This window comes from Callorhinchus milii, unplaced genomic scaffold, assembly GCF_018977255.1.
Source record: "Callorhinchus milii isolate IMCB2004 unplaced genomic scaffold, IMCB_Cmil_1.0 Scaffold3, whole genome shotgun sequence".
NCBI classification, from domain to species: domain Eukaryota; kingdom Metazoa; phylum Chordata; class Chondrichthyes; order Chimaeriformes; family Callorhinchidae; genus Callorhinchus; species Callorhinchus milii.
Genome location: NW_024704744.1, coordinates 53,114,927 through 53,127,186, shown reverse-complemented (window position 1 = coordinate 53,127,186; position 12,260 = coordinate 53,114,927). Strand labels below are relative to the sequence as shown.

Here is a 12,260-nt window from a genome sequence, read left to right as displayed (position 1 = left end):
CTGGGATTTTTGCAGTTTAATTAGAAATTTTGGAAACAAAATATTGTCAAAAGTTCTCAGAGTCTAAATAAATGTATAGTATAGTATACTGTATAGTACATGGACTGGCATATGTACTTTATACATACTCAGAGAAGACAAAGGACTTCATTAGACATGAACTTCCCTTTTGAAGTCACATTGGCTGTCTTTTATTAAGATGTTAGGGTGTCAGCATGGCTCAATTGGTAGCACTCTTGCCTTTGAGTCATGGCTGTGGGATCAAAAGCCAGGATCAAACTGGCTAAAAAAACACAGTCACTCCGATATACAGTATATCTAGTGAAGTGTTTTCAGATGTCCTCCTGACATAAAGGCACTCTAACAAATGTAAGGATATTATTAACTATTACTGTACAAGCAATACTTCATTGTGTTCCTTAGAACAGGCCTTCAGTTGCTGGCTCAGTTTTGTCACCCTTTTGAAACATAGATTTTCGAGGCCAAGCATTTGACAGATATATATTTTAGCTTCAGAACATTTTTGGATCAATCTAGTGCCTCCCTGGTGTTCTTTTTGGGCTGGTGGTTCTAATCTATATTTTTGACACAGTGTTGAATCTTTTCTAAACCTCCTTCCCTACCAATTGAAAGCTGAGTAGCCTTCAGCTATCCTGCGATCTCCTCTCCCCCCGCCCCCCCCGATTGAGGGAATGGAATCATTTGATGAATCTAGCTGCCAATGCTGCCTCCACTATTGAAGTTTCAGTGATTCTCATTTTTCTTCTCTTCCGCAACACTTCACAATACTTTCTGATGATTACAGCTGCATTTATGCCATCTGCTGACTGTGCGCCGGGTACCTTTTACTTGTTAAGGAGTTATTACAGGATGACACCATCATAACGCGCCCATTTATAACATGCCTCGCTGGAACGTGGTTTTGCTTACAACATGAAAATCCAAATCACACCATCCAAATTACATAATTGTGAAAAATGGTCAACTTGTAGATTGTTCGGTCCCCACTAATGCCTCTTCCTGCAGGCTGCACGTGTCTGCTAGGGTCAGGAGGTGCCATTGACATCATTTTCTGTGCATAGCGTGCAGGAAGGGACATCAGTGGCAACCCAACAATCCAGAGGTCAACCAACCATTTTACTATGCTTCTTTATAACGTGGCCTGATACACTGGACCCACAAGACATTGTTATAATATTGTGCTCTGCTCTAATTACTATATTTTGTTTAAGTATTTTAATGCATTGCATTTGTAAACAAACAGAAACTGAGATTACAGTAAACATTTAAACATATTTTAAACTCAGATGCTGTTTGTTGACAAATGCAATGCTCCCATCTGGAAGTAAGTGAAGGCATTTACCATTTCCTATCTAGCCTTATGTCTGCCAATCGGAATATCATTGCTGGAATTCTGTCCTTGGAAGCAAAAAGGAAAATGTGCCGAGAAAGGGGCTGTTTTATCTGAGCTTCCCATTAATGAGGATACCACTACATTGTGTTTTATATCATAGGCTTTTGTATATTAGAAGGCCTTGTAAAGTGAGCTGTAGTTGTTTATAACATCATTCTGAAAATGCTGTGGTTGTGCTGAAGTAATTCTTTATTTGAAAAGGTTTATAAACTCCTATGGATTTCAATTTGGCTTCAGGCAAATCTCATTTATATTAATATGTCAATAAAGATATGCATTTATTTAGCATAAAATAAACAACATCCATTTGCTTTTTCTGCAAACTATAATGTCAGCACTATTAAAAGTACAATCAATACATCTAAATCATTTTGCAAATAAGTTTTTTTTTACTTTTGCCTTAGTGACAAAGAATGGGGGAATGTGGTTAAAATGTCATAACATTTCACAATAAAGTGTACTTACAGCTTTTTTGTAGTTTTATAAGATGACAGCTTTTCCAGGCTGTCACGGCTGCAGGATTCAATATTATACCTAGTTTACCTATATACTAGACCTCCATTTCATCTTGGCAAATGGTTTATCCTCCCGCCCCTGCTCGGTCACCTGCAGGGTACCCCAGGGCTCCATCCTTGGCCCTCTTCTTTTCCTTATCTGTATACTCCCTCTGGGCGATGTCATCCACAGACACGGGGTAAACTTCCACATGTATGCGGATGACACATAAATCTACTTTGCCTCCTCCAGTACCAACTCCAGGTCCGCTGATGTTCTATCAGCTTGTCTGGCAGACATCAGGGCCTGGCTGAATGCATACTTGCTGCAGCTGAATGTGGACAAGAATCTATACTCCTTGGCTCTCTCCAACATCTTCACTCCTGCGGATCTAAACTCCTCAACCTCCCTGAGCTCTCCTTCAGACTCACCGAACCTTGGCTCCCTCCAACATCTTCACTCCTGCGGATCTAAACTCCTCAACCTCCCTGAGTCTCCTTCAGACTCACCACACCAGTGCACAATCTAGGCATCTGGTTCGACCCCCAGCTGTCCTTCCTCCCCCACATCCGGTCCCTGACCTGGACCATCTTCCTTCACCTCCACTACATTGCCACGTCTGATCATACCTTACCCCAAATGCAGCCGAAATCCTTGTCACCTCCCGCCTGGATTACTCAAACGCACTCCTCACCGGTCTCCCCAGCTCCACTATTCAAAAGATCCAACTCATTCAGAACTCTGCTGCCCACATACTGACCAGGACCAAACTCCATACCCACATCTCACCAGTTCTGACCAGGCTCCACTGGATTACCAAACGGACCGACTTTAAGATCCTCAGGCTCGTGTTCAAATCGCTTCACTCCCTGGCACCTCCCTACCTCTCCAACCTCCTCACACCCCAATCCACCACCCGGTGCCTCCACTTCACTGGCACCGGCCTCCTCCTTGTCCCTCGCACCCTCCGCTCTGCCATTGGAGATTGGGCTTCAGCCACTATGCCCTGAAATCGTGGAACACTCACCCTCGATCCCTCCATCTTGCCCACTCTCTCCACTTTTCAAGTTCCGCCTTAAAACATTTGAGACCATGCTTATGATCACCTCCCCCTGGCTCGGAGTCAGGCTCTGCCATTGTTAAGCACTTTGAGACACTGCCCTGTGTGGAGGGCGCTACTATATAAGTGCAAATTGTTGTTGTAGTTTGAGGTTTACAATTTTTCAAAATTTAAAGTAAAGCAGTCCAGGCATTTGTAATGGATTTTGATTAATATGAATCCCATTTTAACTTGTTCTAAATTATAATGGTTGAATTAAGGAGGTGATATTCCTGAGTGTATCAATCTTGATTGATTATTTTCACTTTAATAGTGCTCCAAAGTAACTACACTTGAAAGCAAAAGGAATTTTGGTATCCTCATTTAGAAATTGGCTGAAAAGTCAGAAACTTGCATTTGAAAACAAATATGTCATCTTACTGAAGCAATTCCATCCACTAACATTATCTGTTTAGAAAGTATGAAGACGTCAGAGGGACGTAAATACTATTCAGGACACATGGAGAGAGAAATTTCTCTTGTCACTAAATTAGCTGCTTAAACCATTTCTACACTTGTAGTTCCTCTCTGGAGGCAGAGCCCAGACATCATTTGGTGCAATCCATCTTTAGAGGTTTGAATCTGTGTAAAACCATGTGTTTGTGGCTTCTGGGACTCCAGAGACCTCAAGAACCACAATATAAATTTAGTATTCTTAATAAGGATGAGCAAAATATTCCAGGGTCAGTTTCGGTGTTCGCTCTGAATGCGCCAACACCTGATCCACAACAACAACAAATTGCATTTGTAGAGTGCCTTTCATGTCGGGAAGATGTCTCAAGGGGCTGGACAGTCGAAGGCTTGCACCCGAACTAGGGCTTGGATTCGGGAAGCAGGGCGGGGGAGAATTGTATTACATTTATTCCTTACATTCTTCAAATTAAATTTATTGAACCATAATAAAAAACAAAAAAGTGTTTCCAAATCAAAGCACAATTTCTCATACAAAATCAATATGAAAAGTGCAAATTTGCCAATTAACATTATTGTACCAGCACTTTTTAACCACAGTAATAAAATGTACATGCTTGCTTGGCTGCCTTTAAGATGTATCCTTTTCCAACCCCAAAGATGTTTTTTTCAGGTGTCTTTTCTACTTTCGGTGTTTCTTTCCTGTTACTTCATACAAATTGTGCTACAAAAGTAATACCTTCTCCTTGTCTTCCCAAGCCTACACCTCACCTTGTAACTGCTTGCATGATATATCTCCATAGGGTTAAGAATTCAATCTCCAAAACCAAATATCAACTATCCTGTCCTGACAGCACTGATCTCCCAAAGTGGTGATCATTGAAGGGTGAATAAAATAGATCGCAAATCTAATTCAACATGAGTATGTCAATCTCATTGTCATGAAGAAGCATGGATGATTTGACTTTGAAAAGCCTATTTACCATCATGTCTATTTTGAATTGAGAAACTGTTCAATTTTGGGCACATAATCTTAGGAAGGATATGTTAGGCTTAAAGGGTGTCCAACCTCTAAACTAGATTACTAGTTCACTAGATTAATACCCAAAATGAAGTGGTTTAGCAATGATGAGGCTGAGTAGACTGGGCTTATATTCCTTAGAGCAGAATTGGTTGAGGAGTGATTTGATTTAGGTATTTAGAGTAAAAAGGAATTGATAGGTTAGACAGTGGACAAATTTTCTCTCTGGTGGAGGGATCCATCACAAGAGAGGACAGCCTTAAAGCATTTAATTGGTTACTCATTTCATGGCCTGTTCATGGGACATTGCTGTGCGGAAATATACTGTAAAGTGAATATATTCACTTTATATATTAGTGAATATATTCACTTTGTATATTTGTGGGCGAAATGCGGCAGCCAATTGCGCACAGCGGTGTCCCACAAACAGTCGTGGATTGAAGTGAGCACATTATTTTTTTTTATTTTTCTTGAGGGTTATTATCAGGCGTGTGGAGTAAGGAAACTTGCCCAAGGTTTCGCCCTGCCGGGAATTGAACCCAGGTCTCTCACTTGCAAGGCGAGTGCTCTAACCACTGATCTACAGGACTCCATAGTGATATGAGATTTTTAATGACCTCCTGGATTGGCCTGAGCTTTGGTTTAATGTTGCAAACTATTTAAGTGCTCTGAGACGCTGCCCTGCATGGAGGGTGCTATATAAGTGCAAGTTGTTACTCTTTATTATTCTGCAGTTTATTTTGTAATCTCTGAGTGAGTTGTAAATTGCCATTTGCAAAAACAAATAATATAAAGCTTAGCTTAGATATGCTAAAGGTGTTATGTATTTCTAAAACTAATATTGTTTATAATTTGCTCATATTGTTTATAATTTGATGACAGATTAAAATATTAAGAGGAGGAGGTAGGTAATAAGCATATGTTGATTTTCAAATAATGTCCAAGTCTTCTTAATATATTTTCCTTCAGTAAAAGTTCTAATGAAGAGGTAGATATTCCACTGTAGAAACAAAATTGCATTCATGTTAAAGATCCCAAAGCACTATTCAAAAAGAGAATGGAGTTTCAGCCAACAAACCCCATAAATAAAATTGCTCACTCACTCCAATGCTGTGCGCAAACTGTTGTTTTACAGAATCATTTCCTTTGCCCAATAAAGAGTAGACTACAAAGAGATCATTTTATCCTGCGGGAAAGTTATACTAATTTTCTTGTTTTCAAATTAGCCATATTTTATTCAAAAAAGGAAATGGATTGACATATTACATACAGCAATACCACTTTATGCTTTATGTTGCTTTTCTGAAATTTATTTTTGTGAATGAAAATATCTTTTGTCAATAACATTGTGTAGTTGAATAAGATTTCCATATATATTGGGGATTTTGTATTTAGAATGAGACCACACATGTTGCTGACTGGGTCAAAACAATGTGCAGGAACAATAAACAGGGTTACATTGCCCAATCAGTTGAGTTCAGATGCCCAAAAATCATACTCAAGCTATAATGTGCTCTCAAGCTGTCAGCCCTCTGAGATATTATCCCGTGTGAAGTTTGCTATATATATATATGTTGTCAGGCTATACCTAAAGTGCTGAGTATAGCAGCTCTGGTCACTGCAACATTAGTGCCTACCCAGACCCTACATTGCAGAAAAATGAGGATGTTTCTCGTTGTTAGAGGAATACCTTATAAACTCAATTAATAAACAACAATTAGACAAGCTAGGGATCTTGAAAGGAGATGTTTCCGAGGAGATTTTTAATGGGATTGAGAAGGGAAATGCTGGACTATACTTTTGAATGCACCACGACAATAGAACAAGAGGACATGGTTTAGAATTGCAAAGGACAATTTCAGGAAGTTTTTCTTTACCCAGAGGATAATCAATGACTGAAACAAATTACCAGAAAAGGTGGTTGACACCAGAACATTGGACTCTATTTAAAAAGAAACTTGATGTTGTGATGGGAGGTTGGTGGAGTGAGTATTCTGGTAGGATAAGATCAGATAGGCCCTTTGTCTCTGAACATCTCCTTGTGGTCTTCCAAAGCAGTATTCTGCCTTCACATTTCAGTATGTTCGCTCATAGATTAACAACCAGAATAGCTTTAGCTGTGACACTAATGGTGCAAATTCATAACCTCTTTTTCTTTTATAATTCATGTGTTTAAAGACTGACGGAGCTATTTCTGAATGTATGACCTCATGCCTTTCCATTTTAGAATAGAACTGAAGCATGTGGACAAGAAACTGCTATTTTCACTGTTTTCTGTCCAGTTGAGGCTTTGCTAGACTGACTACAATTGGTACACTTTTATTATTGATTAAAATGTCGTATTTGCTGGCCTTTTGTTAAGTATGAGTGTGTTATTTCATGGAAACAAACCATAATGTGCATGAAATCAAGGAAGATATAGCTTATTTCCCATTGACACTACTTTCCTCATAAGGCAAAAATTCACTAAAGTGAATCAAGGTGTTCTGATAATTGCCACATGCTCATTTTAAACTGAATCGTGATCTTTCTGTGACTGCAAACAGTCCATCCACAAATTTTTTGGGCTAAAGTACTGGTCAGCGTAACTTGTAGTACCTTAGCTGTTGTGTAATGCAACACAAATTTACATTTATAATAGAGCCTTTCATATCAGGAGGATGTCCAAGGTATGTGAAAATACTGGCTTGGCAGCCAAGTTAGGGGTGAGAGCCAAGCGGGTTGAGGAGGGAAAATATGATGGTCAATAAGGTAGGTCTTGAGATGGATCTTACATACGATTGTAATGGGGAAATCCCAGTCGCGTCCAAAAACTTTATACACGATACCAACTGGAATTGAGAACATGGCAAAAGAAATTGAGAACTCTGAAGCCAATGTGGTTCACTTATGGTGATGATCTTGAGAGCTGCTGAGAAATCCGCTATTGGATTTCCTTGTGTCCTGAGCACATTGTTGTGTATTTACAGCTATAGGTCCAAGCTCTCTTCAAGGATCACTCTTGTACCAGTTTCATATCAATGTCCCACCTCCCGTTATTTCTAGTGTTAACACCATTTCAGTAATTTTTCTTATAGTCCTGATGTTTGTTAAATCTAGGCAAGAGTAGCTCTTGCCTTACTGTTTGATCCGGTGTTAGATTTTTTGTTGTTCCCCTTCTTGATTTCTCTGTTGTATCAAAGCAAAATTTACTTTACATATACATATAATGGAGTGGAAAAGATCGCCTGGCTAAAAATGGCCATGCAAAAAGTTGAAATTTCTTACCCAGTTATTACAGGTTTATTTAGGTATGTTTACTCCTTTTTTTACCCATACTGTTTACTTTACCTTAGCCGATAAAACAGGTGCATCTTCTGCTTCCAGGCTGCCCCCAGCATCCCTGTAGCTGTCAGTCAGGAAATACCTCTCGCTTCTATTCATTCTCTCCTTGCTGGCCACTGCCAGTCTGTGCTGCAGTACATATGGGTAACTTCACACCTTTACATACTGCAGCAGAGATTGACAGCCCCTGGCAGAACGGGAAAGGTAACTTTTTCTTTCTCGGCAGCTAATGCAAAATAATTTGTACGTGGAGTTTGAGAAAGACCATATCTGCAGTAGTTAATCTAACTCTGTTAAATACGGTTTTCTGAATTCAAAACTAATACAATCCCCGAACTTATAAGTACTTAAAACTTATAACCTATAAGTGGTTTGGGATATATATAATAAAGGGATTGTAGACAATTTAATTTTAGTCATCTTGCTCTTCAGATTGGTTTTTGACTGGACTCTCATAACAAAATCACCCCTTAGCTTACAATTGCATTCACCTACCACTACACAGTCACTACACTGTATAGCTGTGAAGCACTTTGAGATGTTCTCCAGCTGTAAAACGTGCCATATCAGATGTAAGGATTATTATTGATATTATGATTATCGAAGTTGATAGAATAATATGGAATAAATTTTGTCCTGATTTGTTTCAGGAGAAGATGATGAGGACGATGAATGTGCTGAGGAGAAACTGCCATCGTGCTTTGACTATGTGATGCACTTTCTGACAGTCTTCTGGAAAGTTTTTTTTGCTTTTGTACCTCCTACGGATTATTGGAATGGCTGGGCCTGCTTTGTAGTATCCATTCTAATGATTGGTTTCCTAACTGCTTTCATTGGTGACTTGGCTTCCCATTTTGGCTGTACCATTGGACTGAAGGACTCTGTCACTGCCGTGGTGTTCGTCGCCTTGGGAACCTCTGTTCCAGGTAAGAAGAAAGATTTCTATCATTAGTTCATAACTCGTAACCTTAACAGTTAGTTGCGCTGTTTGAGCAGCAATAAACTTTTATAAACCAAATATTTTGACCATAAAGCTTTGATCATCAATTTTACAGATGTTCATGGTTTGGTAAGTAATAATGCAGCATATTCCCTGGCTTTAGCTATTGATAAACATGTTCTTATCTATTTTCTCGACATATTTAAAAGACAAAACTCATATGTGAATTGAAAGTGAAATGCAATTGCATGGTTGAATTATTGGAAAACTTTGCCTTAAACAATGGATACAATTACTCCACAATGTTCAGTGAGAATTAGTTCCATCTAGCCTGCTTTATAAGAAAGTGTTTCATTACTGATTTGAGTGAAAGTATTAGGGGAATATTCTACTTTTTTAATCCACTTTAGCATAGCTTTTCTCACCAATGTTACATTCTCATCCTCTACACTAGTCATCGCACTACCAATTTCATGTCAGATTAATGTCAGATTAGAGGCAATTTATGTTGCTGACTGGTACACAGTGGATATCAATTTAAACTGCTCAGTTGGTGCATTGATATGGTCACTGACACCCTTCACATTGATGAGCACAAAAAAATGCAATAGCATAGAACTGAAAATCTTTTTAAATTTAAATTAAGAAAATAAAAACCTATGATTATTTGCAACCACTGGGACCTGGTTCACAGAGTAAAATGCAGTACTTTACTCCCACTTGTTTGTAGCTCCATTAATAATATATTTTTGATTTGATATAGCACTTTATAACATCAGACAAAAGTTTTCAAAGTGCTTTACGGTGGCGTAACTATATTTGTAGGTGAACACCTATAAAAGTGAATTGTCTTGGAAGGAATGCCATTTGAGCCTTCAGTTTTGTGGGCAGTTTCAGAGTTACGTTACCAAGTTCACCTTCCTGTCCTTTCATTGGAGATAAAGTAAGATACAACAACAAAATTACATTTATATAGCATTTTTCATGTCGGGAGGACGTCCCAAGACGCTGCACAGTCAGAGTTTTGGATGCGAGCTGGGGGTCGGGATTGGGGTAGATTGGAGGGCAGAGGGGGAAGCAGGGAGATTGAAAGCACGGTTGAAGAGGACGGTCTTGAGATGGGTCTTGAAGGAGGCAAGAGAGGGGGTGAGGCAGAGGGATTGCAGGATGGAGTTCCAGAGGGTGAGAGCAGAATGGTAGAAGGCCCGCCCACCTGTAGTGGGGCGGGCGAGGTGGGGGACGTGAAGGAGGCCAGAGACTGCTGAGCAGAGGGAGCGGGCAGGATGGTAGGGGGTTACAATTGCAGGAAGATGGTAGAGTTCGCAGAGGTAGGGGGAGCAAGACCGTGGGGGGCTTTGAAGGTGAGGACCAGGATCTTGAACTGTATCCTCTGTGTGATGGGAAGCCTGTGGAATTGGGCGAGGATGGGGCTGATAGGGTCACGTAGCCTGGTGTGGGAGAGGACACGAGCTGCAGAGTTCTGGATGATCTGCAGCCTATGGAGGGAGGAGATGGGGAGGTTGGAGATGGGGCGGTAGTTAGGGAGCAGAGATGGATCCAGGGAAGCTTTTTTAAGGAGTGATGATGGCCATTTTTAATGGGGTGGGAACAGTACCAGTGAACAGGGAAAGATTTGTGATGTCTGTGAGTAGAGGGGCAAGGAGCTGGAGCTGGGAGGTAAGGAGAGGGGCAGGGATGGGGTTGAGGGAGCAGGTGGTCTGTTTCATGCGCTTTATAGTGGTGGTGAGAGAGGAGTGGGAGACAGATTGGAGGGATGAGTAGAGGCTGAGAGGGAGATGGGGAGGGGTTAGCAGACGGAAGGGCAGAGACAGCTGAGCAGATCCCCTCAACTTTGGATTCGAGGAAGATCAGCCTCAGCATTGATACAAAGAGATCAATCCTGAGAAAATAAGACTAATACACTTTTTTTTAAAAATGCTCCTTGAATATTCTGTAGCTAGTGAGAGGCTTTCACCCTAATCAATATGGCGAAGCGTTTCGCCCATAAAATATACAGCCAATTCACTTTGTAGTATATCCTGTAAATCACTTTGAGACATCTCAACGACATGATAAGGCGCTGTATCAAATGCATGTATTATTATTATAATCAATGTTGGTTAGGCTAGGACCTGGTTCCCAGAGTAAAAAAGGCAGTACTTTGCCACCCAGATCTCCATTAAAGATTGTTTCTTTATCTGAATGTGCACCTGATTTCTATCCTTGTGTTGTCAGCCTCTATGCTTAGAAATTTGTACAGCTGTCCGTCCCATAAACATACAATTATTTATTTGTATGTAACATCCTCCCCGTGAACATGAGCACACAATTGAACACTGGGCAATCTATGTTGCCACTTTAGTGTATTATTATTAGATATTTTAGTGTCCAACTGAATCGTTTTTCTCACGTTGTCAACATCATTCACATTCTATTCATTATAAAAATGTTCATATCGGAATTAGTTTCCAACCAGGGAGTACAGGTTGCTCATTTGGTAAGTGACTGACTTGAAATCAAAAGGTTAAGTGCCAGAATTGGAATACGATGAGCTCGCTCAGCCCATAATCCTTTCAAGTGTTATAAACTTATTACCAGCCCAAAATAAAATCCCAGTGGGAGAGAGTATAGTCTAGTTGCTGGGGAAACATACCTGAAAAAAGCAAGCTGGACTGTCATAATCCAATGTATTGCTAATGGTTAACCAGACTGGGAAGACTTCTGATTTGTTCCTTGTGCTGACTTAGCTGATCTCTGAAATAATGGTGTAGGATATAGTTGGCCTCAGTCTCCTTGGTTGGGCTAGGAAGGGAAAAAAACAATATAACTCCTGCTGGAAAGTGTGTATAGGTTAATGTGTGTGTGTGCGTAGACGGAGAGTGCATATCCGTGTAGGTAAATGTATGTGTTTAAGTAAGTGAGTACGTGTAGGTAAATGTGTGTGTGTTTGGTATATGGAGTTTTGTGTTTGTGTGTGTATATGAGTAAATGTGTGTTTGTGTGTGTGTGTGTATGTTTGTGTGTTTGGATGTATAGGTGTGCGTGAGTTTAGGTAAGTGTGTGTGCATATGTGTGTGTGGGGGGGTAAGTGTTTTTGAGTACATAATAATAATAATAATCCTTGCATTTGATATAGTGCTTTTCACGTCTTCTAAACGTCTCAAAGCGCTTCACAGATTATACTGTAAAATGAATTGACTGTATATTTGTTGGCAAAATTTGTGGACATATGCAAAGGGTGTGGGTGTGTTACACACCACAGAGCTAGCAGTCAAACTTGTGTTTTGTGAGTTCTCACTAGCTGGAGCTGGACATGTTCAGGCACAGTGAGGGGTTTGTGCGCATGTCAGAGGCCTGGCTGTCAAACGAAATTGCAGAACAGTTCGCTTGAGGATAGGATTAGGCTGGCTGTGATCCTTGTCACAGTTGAATAACCTGCTGACACTCACCATCTAGGCTCACACTAGAAGACTGGCTACTTGACAAGACACTTGTCAGCTGTCAGAATGGTGGCCATGTGCTCCGACATGAATTGCTGGCTTCAAATGAGGAGCAG

At 40.3% G+C, this 12,260-nt stretch overlaps 1 protein-coding gene across 6 annotated transcripts in view; it reads left to right on the top strand.

Annotated features, from left to right (window-relative positions):
* Nucleotides 1-12,260, top strand: part of slc8a1b (solute carrier family 8 member 1b) — a 175,028-nt gene that overhangs the window by 154,225 nt on the left and 8,543 nt on the right. For all 6 annotated transcript variants that reach the window (XM_042333619.1, XM_042333623.1, XM_042333624.1 and 3 more), the window contains one exon: nucleotides 8,415-8,690. In XM_042333619.1, coding sequence (XP_042189553.1) covers nucleotides 8,415-8,690 — 276 coding nt within the window. The remainder of the gene's footprint in view (nucleotides 1-8,414; nucleotides 8,691-12,260) is intronic.